Source organism: Galeopterus variegatus, unplaced genomic scaffold (genome assembly GCF_000696425.1).
Source record: "Galeopterus variegatus unplaced genomic scaffold, G_variegatus-3.0.2 Scaffold427, whole genome shotgun sequence".
Taxonomy (NCBI): Eukaryota; Metazoa; Chordata; class Mammalia; order Dermoptera; family Cynocephalidae; genus Galeopterus; species Galeopterus variegatus.
The window spans coordinates 196,453-216,542 of NW_007726538.1; the positions used below are offsets into that span (position 1 = coordinate 196,453).

A 20,090-nucleotide genomic window follows, 5' to 3' on the forward strand; every position below is an offset into this window, starting at 1 on the left:
GGGACCGGCAACGGGATTGCAACCCTCGGTGCTGCTCCCGTGCCTCGCTCAGCCAGTGAGCGGGAACCGGTCCGTATGTGGGATCCGAACCCTCGGGCGGGAGCGCCACCGCGCTTCCCAAGCAGCGCACTATCCAGTGCGCCACCGGGCCGGCCCCGTTGATGCTTTTTTAAAGATTGATTTAACTGTTCTTTTTTCCAGGACCAAGCCATATGTCATTCTACGTTCGAGCCCACAAAGGGTCAACACTTTCTCAGTGGTCTCTTGGCAATGGCACCCCAGTCACAAGTAAAGGAGGGGACTACTTTGTATTTTACTCCCATGGACTCCAGGCCTCTGCATGGCAGTTCTGGATAGAAGTGCAGGTGGGAATTTCCCAGTTTTGCCATTTCATTGATCAGGTTCCCAGGTGGTATTTAGCAAGAACCAGGTGGTATTCTGGCTTCAGAGAATTATAGAACTAATAAATTTTCTCTGGCAGGTCTCAGGAGAACAGCGTGAAGGAATGCTCACTGTGGCCATTGCCGCCCACTATCTGTCTGGGGAAGACAAGCTATCCTCCCAACTGGATGCTCTGAAGGAGAAGTTACCAGATTGGACATTTCCCTCTGCCTGGGTGTGCACCTATAATGTCTTTGTGTTTTACTGAAGGAATGCTCACTGTGGCCATTGCCGCCCACTATCTGTCTGGGGAAGACAAGCTATCCTCCCAACTGGATGCTCTGAAGGAAAAGTTACCAGATTGGACATTTCCCTCTGCCTGGGTGTGCACCTATAATGTCTTTGTGTTTTAATCTTGAGGATGAGCTCTAAGTACATGCCTAGTGGATACTCCACGTGATATGGTTTCTCCCTGTTATGTGGACATTTGTAACGTAAGTCAGTGAATTTTAATGAGCATATGTTCAAACAGCTTTTTGGGTTAACACTCTTCAGGGCCAAGGACTGTAAGTGTTAAGCTGCAGGACAGTGATGCATGGCCTTTTTGACACTTGAAAATGCCAGTTTTGTGGCACTTACACATATCTGGGTACTGCCACTACACACCCTTCATTTTATATGACCTTAAGGACAGAAGCCAACAAACCACTTTAATAGCTGTCCTTCTAGGGTCATGAAAGATGTAGACTGTCAGACCATTGCTAATGACACAAAAGTCATTTCCAATTAAAGCCCAAGACCATTTATTGTGTCAGTGGATAAGAGGTACAGTATCATTCACTGGGGTAATGATTCCCCTTGAGATCTACTCTGTCATTGGAAGGTAGTTGCCATAAGGACTGGGGAAGAGGCACTCACTGGGCCTTTTAGGCCCCAGCCTGTGCTGAGAGCTGTGTTTCTTCAGGCAGCCTCTTGGAGAGCTTTCAGAGTTCTGTCTTTGTACTGAAGCCTGGATGTGGAGCCCTGTGTGGAGCTGGTGACTCACTGTCCTGACAGGCGGTCACTCAGATCCATTGCTGTGCTTTCTTGAGATGGCTTTTAATGCCTGTTTTTCTCTGAAACATATCTGTTCCCCCTTTCCACCTTACCAATTTGAGAAGGGGGAACATTTGTCTAGCTACATTTCCCTCTGGGTTTTCACAGGTTCTTTTGGTTCAGAATATTTTTTGTGCAAGTACAGGACCTTAACTTCCTTCCTCAGAGCACTGACTTGGTGGTAGGGTTGGGTATGGTGGGCATTTTATAAATATTTATTTTCTTCTCTTCCTTTCATAGGAGTCTTTTGATACAAGGCTAATTCTTTAGGACACAGTCTTATTGATGCATTAGGTCTTCCTTTTTGTTTTCCAGCCAGTTGAATAGGTTAGTTTCTCCGTAACTTACTGTCCAGCGGGGCTGGCTTTCCCAAGACTTGAGATTGTAGCATGTACTAGAATGAGACCACTGTACCTGTTGGTGCATAACAGCAGTACTAGGACTTAAAGGAGCTTTTCATTTTGAAGACGGGCATGTTATCTTGTGAGGCATATCATAGCAGCACTTCTCACAGCTTTTTTGTTCCAGCAGTGAGAGGGTTTGGTGAGATCAGTGGTAAACTATGCTTTCTTTTTTCTGTTAGGAAATGTAAACAATTGGACAAATTTGGAATTTAGCAAGCATACAAAAAAAGTTGAAAGAAAAGCCAAAGTAAAAAAAAAAAGCTAAGACTTTTCTCAGGTGATGGGGGAGTAAGAGGAATGCTTCTCAAAAAGTGGTCCTCAGATCTGTCTGAATAGAAAGAACACAGTAAGTGTTCAAGGAGGAAACTTCCTTGAAGGTCTTGTGCAGTGTATATGATATGCTTTCTTAATCATGTTCCTCATACTACTTGCATGATCTGTGGCTCCTAAAACCGAACTGGGCCAACACAGACAGCAGGGCCGCTGCCGGAGCTGAATGATAATGTGTTGGCTGTCACATGCATTGACACTGCACATTGGAGTCAGTGCTTTTCCTAGACTTTGCAGAAATCAGTCTCTAGTGCTTCCAGTGTCTGGTTCCTGCTACATTTATCTGTCAGGTAGTACATAAGGTCTGCAGGATTTATAGCTTGTATAGACTCAGTTATGCAGAAAAAGTAATATCTTAATGAATTTCAAAACACAAGCATATTTTCTGTCCTTGTGGTTAATCTAAAATAGATTACTAGAACACCTTGTTTCCTGTGATTTTTTTTTTTTTTCCCCACCTGTGGGAAGGATGCTGTTAACTCCTTTTGGTAATAATTACATGGTTGTTTCTTTTGCCTTTGGGTTATTTCCCTTATGCAAACAATTCTCTTTTGGTTTTCTTTAGCATTATATGAAGCTTTAATATTGTCAGTAAGTAAAAAGATGCTCACTAGTTTCAGGGCATGCTTAATATTCTGGAAGGTTGTTTTAATGCCAGACACAGTATTCATGGCTCTGTTAATAAGCACACTGTGTCACATCGTCAGTAGCTTCTGAGATTAAACTTATCCGTTTCCAAAAGAGTCTTTTCAAGCTCTAACCAAAAGCATTATTTTCTACATAATTTAAAGTAGCACAGTATTTTAGAGGAAATACTGCTTATTTAGGGAAAGTGTGAAGAATTGTCATTTTAAAGTAAAGTATCTCTTTCTTATATCTGACCTAAGAATGATTGATTGTTGCATGAAGTGTTTCTGTTTCCATAGTTTAGCTGATATAAATAACCATCAAAGGAGATTCCTTAAGATGTTACCACTGATGGGGCCACCAGCCGGCCTGCTGACTCAGGGAGCTATAGGAAGAAGGGCTGTTTGTCCATTTCTTCTTGCTGACTTGTTGAGGATTAATTATTGCCTTACAATGTTACCAAAATAAACTTCAACCTGCTGGTTGGTATCTTTTTACCAGAAGATTGCTATGTTTTCCTGTATCCCCATATATCAAGGGTTATTTCATGTCCACAGAGCCTTTTAATTATTGTTAAAAGACCTAGATGGCTCATGTGGGTATAATTGCTATTTTGATGGGTGATGTAAGCAAAACTCAATATGGAAATGTTAGTTTACTTCAGTTGAAATCCTTTTTTGCCTTGGAATGAAATGGTGCATCTGAATTTCATGGAAATGACCTAGTTGGTAAACACTGAGCTACAGCATATTTAGGAGTTTTAAATAATTTCAATCCCCACCCCCCCAAAAAAAATTACCAAAGGGCTAATAGAGAAGAGTATTATTTTATTAGGGGGTTACTGGTAGTCGGGAGGGAAGAAGAAATTGCTTTTCAGCCAGAATGACCCACTGCTTATTCTAATCTCCACACAAGGAAAGGGCACCACCACTCAACCAGAATAGAGCATGTACCTGTAAGTTCAAAGACCTCTGTGCAAGTTAGTCAGCCTTCTGAATGAATTCCTTTCTACTGTCCATTCAGTACAAAAACAAGCAGCTGAACAAGTTCTCTAATTTGGCCCTGCACCATGACCAAGTGTGATCAATCCTGGGATGGCAAGGTTGGTTTAATATTTGAAAATCAATTAATAAACCACATTATAACAATAAAGGACAAAAACATCTCAACATCTGCAAAAAATTTTTTTTGACAAAATCTAAAATGCTTCCATAATAAAAACACTCAGCAAACTAAGAATGGATAAAGATCAATGAAAAATCCACAGCTAACACCACACTTCATGATAAAAGATAGAAAGCTTTCCCCCTAAGATCAGGAAGAAGGCAAGGATGTCCACTACTGCCACTTTATACAATATTGTACTGGTGGCTCTAGCCAGGACAATTTGGCAAGAGAAAGAAAAGGCATCCAGATCGCAAGGAAGAGTTAAACTACCTCTAGTCATAAACAACGTGATTGTCAATATAGAAGATCCTAAGGAATCCACAGAAAATTATTACATTTAATAAATGAACGCAGTATTCCATGATCCAATATCAATATATAGAAATCAGTTGTATTTCTATAAACAACTTGAAAATGAAATTAACAATTCCATTTGCAGTAGCATCATCAAGAAAATACTCAATAAAATGCTTAGGAGTAAGTTTAGCAAAACAAGACTTTTTACACTGAAAACTACAAAATATTGCTGAAAGAAATTAAAGATGACCTAAATAAATAGAAAGACATCTCAGGTGCATGGTTTGGAAGGCTTAATATTAAGATGGCAAAATTCTCCAAATTGATTTACAGAGGGAACACAACCCCTATCAAAATCTCAGCTGTCTTTTTTTTTAGTATAGAAATTGACAAGCAGATCCTAAAATTTATATGAAAATGCAAGGGACCCAGAACAATCAAGACAACCTTAAAAAAACAAATTTAGGACTCACACGTTCAAAATATCCTACAAAGCAAAAAAAAAAAAAAAAAAAAAAAAAAAAAAAAAAAAATCCTACAAAGCAACAATAATCAAGACAGTGTGGCACGGGCATAAGGATAGACATGTAGATCATTGTAATACAGCTGGGGCGGGCAGAAATAAACCCATACATTTAGTTAATTGATTTTTGATGACTCATTGAGAAAAATAATCTTTTCAATAAATGGTGCTTGGACAATTCAATATTCACATACAAAAGAATGAAGTTAGACCCCTATTTCATACCACATACAAAAAAATTACTCAAAATGGATCACAGACTTAAATGTAGGAGCTAAAACTATAAAACTTATTAGAAAACACAGGCATAAATTTCCCTAACCTAGGATTAAGCAGTGTTTTCTTAGCTAAAACACCAAAAAGCACAAGCAACCAAAGAAAGAAGCTGGACTTCATCAAAATGAAAAATGTTTCAAAGAACACATAAAATGTTAAAGACATGCTTACAGAATGAGGAAATTTTGGAAATCATGTATCTAAGGGTCTAGTATTCAGAATATATAAAAAGAACTCTTGCAGATCAACAAAAAGATAAATGACTCAATTGAAAATGGGCAAAGGATGAGAATCTTCAGAGCTATACAAATGACTAACAGTCATATGAAAAGGTATACATTAGCCATTAGGTAAATGAGAATCTAAACTTGGAGGACTATTACCAAAAATACAGAATGATAAGTGTTATTGGCAGAAATTGGAATCTTCAACCACTGCTAGTGAATATGGTTTGGCATTTCCTTAAAAAATTAACCAGTTACCATATGACCAAGCAGTTTCACTCCTAGATAGAACTGAAAACATATGATACGCACAGAAACGTGTTTGTGGAAGGTTCATGGAGGTGGTAGCCAAAAAGTGGGAAAAACCCAAATGACCCTCAACTGCTGAATGGATAAACAAATGATATATCTGCAGAATGGAGTAGTATTTGACCTTAAAAAGGAATGAAGTAGTGACACTCATACACAGGGATGAACCTTGACAATATCATGCCAAGTAAAAGAAACCAGACAGGAAGTCCACACAGTATATGATTCCATTTATACGAAATGTCCAGAATAAGCAAATTCATAGAGACAGAAAGCAGATTTAGGAAGACAGGCAAGAATCAAAATCATTTTTAATCCCACCTATTAGAGATGATATGATGCCACATACTTAACATATAAAATTTTGTTTGCTTGGTGGAGATTGTATGATATACATAATTTTGTCATTTCATTATATTTTGAACATTTTCTACGTCATCAACAGGGATTGTTTCTTCCAATATTCTATTGTCAGGCATTTAGTTTGATGCCAACTCTTGATGCTGTCATTCTAACTCTATATATAAATAAATATTTTAAGTAAAACTGTCTGAAGTTCTAGTTATTTCATAAGGAAAACTCTAAGAGGTGGAATTATATAATGAAAAGAATATTTTTTGTGGATTTTAATACACTTTTTGCTGTTAACTTGAGATGATTAATAAACAGAAATGTGTGTAATGGTTTTATTGCCCTTTACCAAGTTAAAAAAATACACATTACAGAAGTAGCAGCAACTTTAATTACAAGCAAAGGTTGACTCTTCCCCCCCAAGTGACTTGTTTTTGGTATCAGCAAATAACTTAAATGTATATAGTAAACTTCAAACAGTTATACTCAATATTTAAATTCACTGGTTAAAATTATGGCTTTAACAGTTGATATGTGAACCAAACAACATGACAAAATGAGTTCTTTGAAATTAAAATATATAACAAAGAAATTATCAAAGAGAAATTTTTTGTAAACTTGCCAAATTTTCTTGCCTCAGGGCCTCTTATTTCTATTAGTTAAAAAACGAATATTTTATAGAAGAAAAGATTCATTCATGGCCTAAGCCACAAAAATACAGTTAACATATTGGTGTCCTGCTTTCAAAAGTGTGAGATGAACTCAGCAGCACAGTCTTTTATTTAGGATTTTGAAAAGATCACAGCTGTTTATAATGGTAAATCATTTTTATTGATTGAATATTCACACCAAACACACCAAACACAAAAATAATGCTGGTTCTTCTCCCTGATAGACTAGAATAGGAGAAGAAATTTCAGTCTAGTTTCTTACTGGGCTGCACGTACTCATGTGGAAAATATTTTCTATCTGAAGATTCAGGGAAAGGTGGTTTGAAATAAAGACTTAAATGAAAGTAGCACCAAAAGGATCAGGTACCAATTATCCACCCATTCACAAGTTTTATGTGAAATTATTGCACTTGTAAAAAGTAAATGATAAAACTCAGTAATTTTAAATAGTTTGATGAATTCTGAACTAAGCAATTTCAAAATGGTTTTCAGTCTCTCCTTCAAAGGAAACCTGGCTAAGACAACCAAATCTAGCCATTTACGTTAAAAAGCAAGGAAAGAGGACCAGTTTTGTTTCTAAACTATGATTGCACTATAAGAGAGGCTGTTTTATATAGGGGTACAAATTTGGTCCACATCAAATACATTATTATAAAAATAAACAAGTTTGTTTTTGTAAAAAATAACCTTGCATTCCTTGTTCAAATTGCACAGTACAAACAAGCTATCTAAATTAATACTGTTATAAAGTAATTAGAATTACATACAGTGGATATATATGTTTAGTCTCAAGCTATTAGAAGTATGCAGTTCTGTTTTCATAATGTATGAAAACTAAAATTTAAGTCATATCTAGAAATACATAACATTTTAAAGTTTACAATGAAGAATGCATTCTTTACATACTAATTTTTAGTAACCATGATAATACAGGATTCAGCAGTCTATTTAAATAAAAGTCCATTTTTATTCAGTTTATAAAAGCAATAAATAAGAAACTACATTAATTTGCACAAAACCTGTTCCATTTCATGATCAGTGTGACCATTTCATGTCCAAGCCAATAAATCTGTCTTCCTTTATGAAGACTGTTCATTTTGGGAAAGAAGAGCAAGCTCTGTCTTTATTCTAAGTGTATCTAAAGTCATGCAGAATCCTGCATAAAACCTTACAAATTATTATACAAGTCCTAAAAATATGAACAGTGCCTTTGAGTATATTTACACAAGAGTATTCACAAAAAGATACAGTTGTTTGATAAAAAATAGTTTAGTGGTATCTAACAGCATAATTGATAAGAACCCCTCAGACTTATGTCCACGTTGATCTAGTAGGAATCAAGCTTGCCAACAGGCACATTAGCTCACAGGTAAATAGCTTTTGTCAGTTCAGGACTGGGATCTAACAGGCTAGTAAAGCCAAGGAGAACGTCTCCATCATGCTGGCATCCATTCAGGAGGACTAATTAGGGAGTTCAGCAAACTCTATCCAAGGGAGCAAACAGGTAGCTCAAGTACCTGATGAGCTATAGCAAGCACCTTAGCATTTATTTAAAAAAAAATCAGTCTGGACACACACTGAACCAGAAAACATATAAGAAGCTATAAGCAGTGAAAAAGTAAGCTCACCCAGGGCAAAACCATCCCTAGAGTTTAAGAGCTGTCACCTTTGAATAAAACCAAGATATTCTCATGTACATCTGTATGATATTCTTTATTACTTTCCACTGCAGCTTAAAAATATTTTTTTATGAAAGACGTTTTATTTGATATCACATTTTTATGGAGTCAAAGATTTCTTAGAGGAGAAAAGAATTAGTTAAAATCTAGTAATACTTTACCAGAGAGTCTCTAAGCTGAGTTCTCTCCTCTGTTAAATCACCCAACTAGCATGCATACTCAGTTGCACACTGCTGGGAATTAATACTGTCCCTCCAGATTACGCCTCGTTGTTAGGACACAGAACAGTCATAAGTCCCATCCTGAAAAGGTTCCTCCTCCTCTGCTCGGATTGTGTCGTCCTCTTTCCGGCTGACCATACTGCTACCCCCAATCTCACCCTGAGGGATGTTTCCATGGCCAGAAGAGCCCCTGCTTTCCTCTGCCCGGGTGCTAGTCTGTTCAGGAGTCTTACCCACAGTTATTGGTTGGAAGGCATCAGACTGGACCTGCTCTTCTGTTATCTCACTGAGCTTCTGCAGTTGTGGTTTAATGATGTTTAAAAATGGCTTATATCCAGGGCTAAATAGAAAAAAATGAGCTCATCCATCATAATTCAAAAGGCTTGGTAGAGTGTTACAGCTAATCTCTTACTAAACAATGATACAATAAGGACAACAATAAAGGAGGTAGAGAGGACAAGTTTCCTGGGTGCCCTGCCCAACGCAGAGGGAGCTAGATGCAAACATCATAAGTGTGAGTCTTAAATTTCTGAGCACTAGGAGCAAAGACTGACATTTTAAAACTGGGATTACAATTAAAAATTATATTCTACAATTGAAGGACCAACAGGATTTTAGACTCCTAAAAGGACCTTCAGAGAACATGTAACCTAAATGCATTAGGCAATTAAGGAAAACTAGATCCAAGTAAGGAAGTAACTAGCCCTAAATCCACACATAACTGGTGACAAAGATAGGGGTATGGTACAAAGCTCTTAACTTCCACTCCCTATTCTTAATTTGGATTTCCTAGTAACTACCATGGAATGTTAAATTCACACAGACCTTAATTAATTTTTTCTTTTCAAGCAGACATTTTGAGGTCATTAACTTCAGTTCCACACAATTACAAATCTTAAGTTCCATTCTAATTCTAAGATCATTTATACTGCATCATTCTTGAGTCAGTCACATGCATTCACATTATAAATTATAAACTGACCCAACTGTAACTTTACTCAATAGATATTACACATTTAAATGGTTACTAAAGAAAGTAGCCTTAAAAATGAACACATGAAAACATGTTTTTTATTTCTACTAACCTAAAAGTACCCAAAATAAATGAACCATAACTAAGCCTTAATGTGAAATGACAGGATTCACCAAAGGACACCAAAGGATAAAAAGCCTAAGGAAACCAGCACTTACCAGTCTGTAGAGGCCCATCTGTCCACTGCATGGAGTCCTGTCTTTATGTTCTGTAACATCTCTCCATCTACCTCTGATGACTGTGTAATAACCAAAATCTGACTGATAATTGAGGATTCTCTAAGAATCAGGCCTATGACAATGCACCAGTCCAGACATCCTGCCTCCATGAAAATGTGTAGCAAATACCTATATATAAGTAGAAACAAAATGATTTATGCTAGGAAGGATCTGTAGATGTATAGAATGGCTATGATTATTAGGAAAGTAGCCCATGTGCCCTATTTGCCCAAATACCCTGAGTAAGCATTCTGTGCAGAATGCTGAGAAACTCACCGAAGCTGGACCTGGGATTTGTGAGGCCCTTTACTCGCCAACTCCATGGAGATGTGCTCTAGCTCTGACTGCGTTAAACTGAGGGTGGAGAAATTTTCATCCACCATTGTCCAGTCCCCATCCACCATGGAGCTACTTTCAGTCAGATCTGTGGCTGAACCAATACTGCATTCATCACCTGACAAAGAATTGCCAAAAGTTATAAACAAGCTTCGTGTAGAAAATATGTTTTCCTTTAATTTTAAATATTAGCTGTTTCTCAAATGTTGATTTCTCCTCAGGATTTTAATGTTTGAAACCCAAACATTAAATCCACTGCTGAAAGTGCCGTGTTATATGAGGTACTGCACATAATTCATGAAAAGATTTGTATTATCTTTTTTTTTTTTTTTTGTCTTTTGTCTTTTTTCCGTGTCCCGCAACGGATCGCAACCCTCAGTGTTGCCCCCGGACCGGACCGGGGACCGGCAACGGGATCCGGCAACGGGATCGCAAGCCTCGGCGTTGCTCCCGCGCCTCGCTCAGCCAGTGAGCGGGAACCGGTCTGCACATGGGATCCGAACCCTCGGACGGGAGCGCTGCCGCGCTTCCCAAGCGGCGCACTATCCAGTGCGCCACCGGGCCGGCCCGATTTGTATTATCTTTTAATTCTGTTTTTCCACCAAAAATATTAGGATATTTCTGAATATCCTCATATGAACGATAGCAGGTATTTAAAAATAATCTTTAGATAACCAGACATTATGTGGATGGAAAAACATACTACAACCTATGAAATAGTCTTCCCTGCTTCCTCCCAAAAAAATCTAGCTAGAATTTGATCAAGTCTTTAGAGTCAACTACCAAGTTACAGAAAATACAGAGAAAACTGTTAAACTAAACCATGAAGATGCAATCAGCAAAATCCACATTGTTGAGAAAATCCACTGAAACAAGTTTCTTCAATGAATAAATTGCAAGCGGGTGGGGGAAGACAACAATCACTTAAAAAGAGAATTAAAAATAATCCCGATGTGTGAACTTTATTTGGATCTTCACTAAGACTAAAAAAATTTATAACATTTATAAAACAACTGGAAACCTGAATACTTACTGGATATTTGATGGTATTAAGGAATTGTTACTAAATTTTTAGAGGGATGTAATGGTATTATGGTTACAATTTTTAAAAAGTGTCCTTGTAGGATACATACTGAAATTTTTACAGATAAAATATATTTCTTGGATTTGCTTCAATTAATATGGGAGGGAGTGGTTGAAACATCTGGCCATGAGTTGGTAATAATGGAAGCTGAGTGATGGATACATGGGGGGGAGGGGCCCACTATACTATTATCTCTACTTTTAAAATATATTTGAAAGTATCTCTTTAAAAAAGTTTTCTAAAACAAGTAATTGCACCACCTTGCCCCTACTGGGATGGCTACTATCAAAAAACAGAAAATAAGTGTTGACAAGGATGTGGAGAAATCAAAACCTATGTTACTATTAGTGGGAATGTAAAATGGTGCACTTGTTAAGGAAAACAGTATGGCAACTCCTCAAAAACTTACAAATAGAATTACCATATGTTCCAGCAATCCCATTTCTGGGTATATATCCAAAAGAATTGAAAATAGAATCTTGAAGAGATATTGGTATACCCATATTCATAGCAGCATTATTCACAATAGCCAAAAGGTGGAAGCAGCCCAAGTGTTCCTAGACAGGTGAATGAATGAAAAAAATGTGGTATATACATGTAATGGAATATTATTTAGCCTTGAAGAGGAAGGAAATTCTGACACATGTACACAATGGATGAACTTGAGGTATTATGTTAAGTGAAATACTCCAGTCACACAAAGACAAATACCATATGATTCCCATATATGAAGTACCTAGAGTAGTCAAATTCATATAGAAAATAGAATGGTGGTTGCCAGTGGCTGGAGTGAGGGAGGAATGGAGAGTTGTTATTATTAAATAAAATATACCCAGAGTTCTAGTTTTGTAAGATGAAAGGTGTTCCAGAGATCGACTGCACAACAATGTGGATGTAATAAACACTGCTGAACTGCATTCTTAAAAATGGTTAAGATGGTAAATTTATGTGTATTCTACCACAACTAAAAAAAAAGTAATGGCAGCTTTAAGCCTCCTCTCACAGCAGAAGTTCAGGTAACGACGACAGACTGAAAACCAAACATTAGGCGAATGCCCAGCCAATATGAAAATTGCAGAAAATCAGTCCAACTGCTGTTTAAGCTCCTACATTTTATAACCCTATACCAACATAAATTGCTTCAAAACTTCTTCAGTTTGTAATTTACCCATTTCCACAGAGCAGAAGTCAGTGCACATTTTTTTATAACGGGCCAGAGAGTAAGTATCTCAGGTTCTGAAGGCCAAGAGGCAGAATCAAGGATATTATGTAGGAACTTAAGAAAAAGAACAAATATCCACAAATTTTAATTGATGAAATAAAAAATATAATAATAATGATAGGATACAGTTTTTTATGATACAGGTCTACTTATGATAAGAATAAAATTCTTTACACGGGGATAACATTTTGCTTACTCGAGGTTCAAAGTTAGTGTTTCCTTATCAAAATCTACTACAAAGATTTATCTGTTAATGTTGATCTGTGCTGAAACTTTATCTATTTCATCTATCTAAAATAAATATGGTAAAGTATAGTCAAGGCCAATCTGCCCTTGTTCTAGTAACTGTCCACCTCTCCAACAAATACTAACGGCTAATCTTCTAGGACACTGAAAGGAAAAAGTGAAGCTCCATCTCTGAAGTGCTACAGCACATAAACTTTCTTTCAAAGGAACTGAAGAAGAGTGAGGACTTAAAATGTCACTGACCTTTATTAGATAAAGGTGACAGGAAGGCATCTTGTGTTTGTGGTCCATGGGATGAGGCTGTGTCTATTTCATGATGGGCGGGGTTAATGCTGCCAAGCCAGCTCTGACTTCGTTGGATATCAGAGATGCCAGTATCCATCTCAAGACTTAAAAAAGGGTCAGCTGATTGAGACTTTAACAGCTGCTCCCCTACTGCAGGACAGATTCATGAACAAACAACAATAAATAAATTCAAGGTGGACACACTGCCAGTTCCTGTTCCGCTCTCATAGCTTACCCCACCTGCCCACCCAATACTCACAGTTCAAAGCTAATCACTTTCCTACACCTACCATCCACCCCAAAACTAGGGACGTCGGATTGTAACAAAATGGACTGACCGTGTAACGCCATCTAACGGTCATATCTTTGTATCTTTTCCTGGAACGAGGCAAAACTTTATTCTGTTCATCTTCTAAGCGATTTACCTTGGTTCTTAAGATGACATGAAGTTTCCAATGCATAATAAAAATTTTTGTTTTAATTTGCATATAAATAAGTCTTCATGAAAGACCTGAACTAAAAAAAACTATTTTTTCTTTCACCAAAATATATAGTTTCACTTTGTCCTCTCCTAGTTTAGAAGAGGACCCAAGCTGTCAAAGATGCATTTTTACTTTTTCCCTAGAGTGAGTCCTGTAGGAAGGACACAATTCAGCTTATTCTGAGGTCCATCACTAAGTGGTTCTAAAACTCCTTCCCATAATAAGTGTGGCAGCTTTTATATTCAGCCAGTTCTCAACTTACTTATAATCTAGATAACAATGGTTAGGTTTATACATTAGACTTTAAGGTCTTAAAGCTTAGAGACACAGGTTCTACTTTATTTATACCCTTGGTTAACTGATGTTGACCAACTGAAACTATGTTTCAACTGATGTACAAAAGGTTGGCTTTTATCCACTCCTGAGTTTGCAATGAAAAGACTTCTTAAATATCAACTAACAGCAAAATGTCTAAGTACTTGGAGTAAAATATAATCTTCCTTGTGCAAGTGATGTGAAATTTATTTTACCTGTTCGGTATTTTCCATTTTTGAAAGGAGAATTGATAGAAGAGGCTGGGATGATGGGAAGTGGCCACAGGAAATCTTTGTGGAGTCTCTTCAGGGCTATCACAAAGTTGTCCACCCGGGCAGCTCGGGTACGTTCCTTGCAGAGCCAACCAATGAGTTCAAAGCCCAGCTGGGCTGCAAAGCAGCCGAGGTCCTTTAACCGCACATCTTCTAAGAGGCGCCGAGCATGTCTCCAGAGCATCATATCAATGTACATGTTCTCAGCACAGTCACTGTCTCTGCTCCATCTGTAAGTGGAAACACAACAGAGCTACAGAATGATCTTCACTGGAGGAGTTCACATACTTTTATGCAGCAGCACTGATAAAGCGGACAAGAAAAGAGATCTAAGATCTAATTCTGATTGAAGAGGAAGATAAAGCATCAGGGCTTCTCCTCTGTATTGAACACCCAGAACACAGTAGAGCACACATATTTGCAGAATGAATACATGTAAGAGGAAGAAATACGGGACAGAAGAAGTGAGACCAGGAAGAAGGGGGCAAGCGGTTGAAGGAAAGAAAGGGAGCAAATAAATGCTGTATTTGAAAAGACCAGATCAAAGAAACTAAGGATAGAGAAGCAAAGTGAAATTAAACCTCTCAATGTGAGTTACGTAGATATATGAAAATAAAACTGATTTTTAAAGATTAACGACTTGACTAAATATAGTCTATCATCCCTTACTCATATGCTGATGTGGTGTAATTTGTTTGGTGCTTGGGGAATGGTAATGCTTTTAGTGACAGGCAATATAGTGAAGGAGTAAAGAGCCTAATCTCTGGAGCAGAACTACCTGGATTCAGATACTGGCTTTGCCACTCATTAGCTGTGTGAACATAACCAAATTTACTTTTATAGGCCTTTGTTTCTTCACCTTTACAGTGATGATAACAACTCTCATACAGCTGTTGTAAGGATTAAAAGGCCTATACATGTTAATGTTTAGAACAGTTCCTAGCACATAGTAAGCACATGGTAAGTTATTAACCAATATTTTAAATTCAGGATATGGCTCAGAAGATGCTGTTTGCCTGGTTATTGTTTATACACTTCCGTGGATGCATCTACTTGTATGTGGCCCATAATATTGCTGTGCGTGTGTGTGCGTGTGCACGTGTGTGTATGGTGGGGTGGTAATGGCCAGTGATGAGAGAAAGCAATAAAGCATCACAATAAAAACTTTCAGTAATCTCTCACTATGTGCCAGGTACTGTAGTAAGAATACAAACAATATAAAAAAAGGGATTAAGGAAGAGAAAAAACAAGAGCCAAGAACATGTAAAAACACAGAAAGGAATACAAGGACATCAGAAACCAGAGGAAGTTCTAATGATTTTATAATGTTCAGTATGAGTTCAGAGTCACCTCTCAGGAGACAATAACCCATCTATGGGTGATGTAGATTTCAGTTTCCAGAACACAATTCCTTTGGCTCTCCCACTGTTTAGTGACTTTAATCAAAAGGTCAAAACCCGGGCCGGCCTGGTGGCGCACTGGAGAGTGCGCCGCTTGGGAGTGCGGCAGCGCTCCCTCCAAGGGTTCGGATCCCATGTGGAGACCGGTTCCCGCTCACTGGCTGAGCGCGGTGCGGGCGCAACACTGAGGGTTGCGATCCCGTTACCGGTCAGTAAAAAAGACAAAAAGGAATAAAAAAAAAAAAAAAAAAAAAAGGTCAAAACCCATAGAACTATACAACGCAGAGGGAAACCTAACGTAAAATGTAGTTAATAATACTGTATCAATGCTGGTTCACAACCGTTACAATGTACTACACGAATATAAGATGTTAACAGGAGAAACTGCAGGGTGGGGGTGCCTGGGGTGTGTGAACTGTCTGTACTTTCTGCTCAGTTCTTTAACCGTGAAACTGCTATAAAAACAAAGTCTATCACTTATTTTTTTTAAAAAGGTCACGGGATAGTCAAATGCATGACCATTAAAGTTTTTTTTGTCAAGAGGTATAGATGGAAAGAAGGGTAGAACTATAGACTTTAAGGCTGTTGGAGGGCTGGCCTGGTGGCGCACTCGGTAGAGTGCGGCGCTTGGGAGCGCGGTGGTGCTCCCGCCGAGGGTTCAGATCCCATATAGAGACCGGTCCGCTCACTGGTTGAGCGCGGTGCGGACGCGACACCGAGGGTTGCGATCCCATTGCCGGTTGCGATCCCATTGCCGGTCGCAAAAAAAAAAAAAAAAGAAGGCTGTTGGATTATCTGCAGATTTACCTGTCTTCCTTTTTATTCTAGTCCTCTATCATCAGAGGTCATTTGAAGTTAGTCACATTCAGAGCAGGTATATCAACATCCACTCTAGCACAGAGAGGCAAAAACTATTCAGAGAACAGAAGTAAACTTAGGAGGAAGAAAAAAGGGAAGCCTTCTGGATAGTCTTTATGCCTTTTGGGAATGGAAAAAGGAATGGCAGTTGGATTAATTGTTTCCATCAGACCTAATTTTGTAAATGCCCTGTAATACAATGTGTCAGATGCCCTAAAATCAGTAATGGCTCTTTATTCTTTTACCTTTTTCCAGAAGGACCAGATGGCATACTTAGTGTTTTCTGTAAGCTGAATTTACTAGGAGGAACATTTTCAGCTGACTGGGATAAACTGATGCTCCGATTCCTGAAGAACTCAAATCCACCACTTGAACTGGGTTCCTGTGATTACATACAATGCACAGTACAGTTAAAGAAAGATGTCATGCAGGTGAACGGCCTAAAGAAGCTATACAATTTTGAACTAACCTGAGCTGTAGGTGTGGATGGAGGTGTCTCAGATTCTCCAGAGCCAATGGCTTTAAGAAATCGAATCATGTGTCGACACAGGTCCCACTTGCCTTGTTCCAGAGCTGTGTTGAACAGCAGGGTAGCATGTTGCCTACTTACTGCTGGGACTTCCATATTCTACAAAAGCAACCAAGAAAGACAGCATTCCTTTTATACTACACGATTTGGAAATATTTGAGCAATTCTTTATCCCCACAGTTCCCTAAACCCAAGGAATGTACAAACTGCAGGGGTTAGTTTAATAGTAAGACTAAAAGGAGCAGTAAAAAGCACCATACAAGGAAAAGTGAGGCAAGCACTCTGCTGGTATAACATAAATTATGATTTACTAAACTCCCACTACAAGCCAGATACCTTACCTATACCTTAAACACATTATTTATTTCTTTCAGTGACTTTTGCAAAATAGGTTTATCATTCCTATATAACAGTTTATTTAACTCTGTTTCCTCATCTGTGAAAGATCAGCAGAAAAGCAATACAAATCTAGGTTTGCCTGACTCCAAAAAAGCTCAGGTCTCCTGTGACAAAGAGATTTGTCAGGATGTGAACATTACTGCCTGTCTTAGCCTCCATGGGAATGTGCCTAATAGACAAGTTTAATTCTAATATCTGCCAATCCATAGCAACTTAGGAATTCTGGTGGAGAAAAAATTTCCAATTCCATTGTAGGGAGATCACTTGAAGGTCTAAGGAGTGATCCAGAACAAAAAAACAGCTGCATTCTTTTTTTTTTCTTTTTAAAGTGGTTTTTTAAAAAAACTTAATGGACACATCATAGTTATACATACTTATGGGGTACAATCTGATGTTTTGATACACATATATGTTATATAATAATTGGGTTAGGGTAGATAATATATCAATCACCTCATGCATTTATCATTTCTTCATGGTGAAAACATTCAAAAGCCTCTCCTCTCGCTATTACATAATATATAAAACTTAACTGTTAATCATAGTCACCTTACTGTTCAATAGAACACTGAAACCTACTCCTCCTATCTAATTGAATTTTGTACACTTTGGCCAATCTCTCCCTGTTTTTCCTGGCCCCTTCCACCCACTCCCCTCCCCAGTCTCTGGTAACCACTGTTCTATTCTCTCTTTTGATTTTATTTTTATAATTCCATGGCTTTTTCTGTAGGGCTGGCCAAGGAATTATGGAATCTGAGGGCCACCCAGCCTCTGCCTGAATATCTCCTCTGGTTTCAGTCAGTTGTCATGAAGCAAATAAGCTGATAGGAAAATGTGCTTCAGGAAGATATTCAAACCAGGTTTATGTTTACATTCTAATATCAAGGAAAACAACTTTAGCTTATCAAATCCATATCGGACTTAAAGGAATATCAAACGATCAAGCTCTTCTATCAAATATATAATCAAACAAATATTCAGGAGTCTCAAAGAACCATTATTTTGAGAAAAATCAGCTACGAGAGGGTCATTACTATGAAAGGCATGAACCTCCTCAGCTTGCGAGGGGAGCCTAACGTAAGGTGCTCTGCTGTGACGCATTCTCTATCCAGAGTCCCCTCAGCAATTCCACACTATAAGGAAACAAATCCATTATTGTGGGGAGCTTAGACAAACCCACTAATATCCAAAACCATACTTTCTCATTATTGTGTTTCTTATGTAATATTCTAATAATCTTACGCAATATTTCTTATATAATATGTACATATTATTATTTGTATTACAATACATACTCATAATAAATTTATTCAATATTACTCAAAGATAATCTGAACTCATTAATATGTTTTAGGCCTATTTATGTACAGTTTTAAAATACCTCTGCAATGTTACTTTATGATATGCAAAGAAATCTGTGGTCACTTGATAAGAGAGTTCTTTAAAATGGAAGACATAAACTAAACAGGAAATTTAACTATTAATTCCTTAAACACAATCACAGTGCCAACATAAGACATCTTTTTTTCTAAGTTTAAGCTCATTAATTCTTGTCCCTTTATAATTGTTACCTGTAAGATAATAAGGTAAGAGGCAGCTGTGTCCAAATCCTGAGCCATCAAACATTCCTCAAATAAGTCCTTGGGGTTTCCAACAGCTGCAAAAAGGTAATTCCACAGGGCATATTCAGTCTTCCTGGCACAATGGACAACTGTCTGCAGGAAGAGGGGGAACTCAGTGATAAATTTTGCCACAGTGGGAAGCAGAGGGTCGGGAATGGGCTCCCGTGAGGTAGCTTCTTCTTCCAGCACTTCATGGAGCATGAGCTCCAGCACATGAGGAAAGTAAGGTAATCCAGCACAGGACTGGGCCAAAAGCAAGGCTTGCTCCCCAAGGTTCCTGACCAGAAGCTGACGTAGAATGTGGTGGAGGTAGATCTGAGAGGTTCTCTCCACAACACAGAAAGGGAAGAGCACCTCCAGCTGTTCCCTAGCACTGTTCCGAGTATACAAAGAATCATAGAGTAAAGTGTCATTGACAGCACCAAGGACTAATGCATCTTCAAACAGAACAGCCAGGGGGTAAATATTGATGTGGAAAGGCAGCATGATCCGCTGGGACAAGAAGGAATGGGGCTTGCGGTGATCCCTAGGGAAGAGAGGGAGCCAAACTTTCATCCCTGCACCACCACAGCTCAGCCAGAGGGCCTCCAGAAGGTGACGTTTTTGTTTATTTGCTCGACACGTTGTCCAAACATTTTCAACAGACTGAGCTAGTACCACAGGAGGACAAAATGGCAGCTGGAGAAAGAGAGACAAGATTAGATTTTTTTTCCTATTAAATTTGTAGTTCTTAAGTTCCTACTAAGTCTTTCAAAATGATAGTATGACAATTTTGGGGGAAATGTGTGTGTGTGGGGGCGGTGTCTATTTAAAATTAGAGTTAATAATAGTATCCTGCCTTTTATATACAATTAAATCTAAAAACAAAAACAAAACCCCTTGAAATTGACCAATCTATCCTTAGTTTCCCATTAGAATTTGCAACTAATAATGCCTAACTAATAAGCAGTAACATCTGAAGTATGGAACATTTTATTATCATTTCAGGACCTCATCCTTTACCCTTCACAAACAGTCTTATACTCAACAGCTTAAGACTAATTTTATGTGCTTTCTCAGTTTCCAAGTCACAAGACAATACTTTCCTCTTAAATTCTTTTATTCCTGCAAACTAATCCCTTCTTAATGTTAGAAATGACTTGTACTTTACTTACAAGTTTCCTCTGATTAGGGTTACTGTCCTTCTCCCGGATCTGAGGGCCTGACCTGTCCCTCTGCATCATGATGAGCTGCT

The 20,090-nt window shown here is 38.1% G+C and overlaps 2 protein-coding genes across 2 annotated transcripts in view; one reads left to right on the forward strand and one right to left on the reverse strand.

The window, feature by feature from the left end:
- ERMP1 (endoplasmic reticulum metallopeptidase 1) overlaps positions 1–16,600 on the forward strand; it is a 68,439-nt gene extending 51,839 nt beyond the window's left edge. The window contains exons 13-15 of the mRNA XM_008568638.1: positions 202–365; positions 482–616; positions 16,562–16,600. Of these exons, the coding sequence (XP_008566860.1) occupies positions 202–365; positions 482–616; positions 16,562–16,600 (338 nt within the window). The remainder of the gene's footprint in view (positions 1–201; positions 366–481; positions 617–16,561) is intronic.
- KIAA1432 (KIAA1432 ortholog) lies at positions 6,306–20,087 on the reverse strand. Its single transcript, XM_008568637.1, has 9 exons — positions 20,011–20,087; positions 18,806–19,534; positions 16,776–16,934; positions 16,552–16,688; positions 13,992–14,278; positions 12,938–13,129; positions 10,083–10,260; positions 9,747–9,935; positions 6,306–8,895 (listed from the first exon to the last, which is right to left on the reverse strand). Exons 1-9 carry the CDS (start codon positions 20,077–20,079, stop codon positions 8,607–8,609), a joined length of 2,229 nt encoding a protein of 742 aa, XP_008566859.1. The 5' UTR covers positions 20,080–20,087; the 3' UTR covers positions 6,306–8,606.
- Positions 20,088–20,090: the final 3 nt, after the last annotated feature.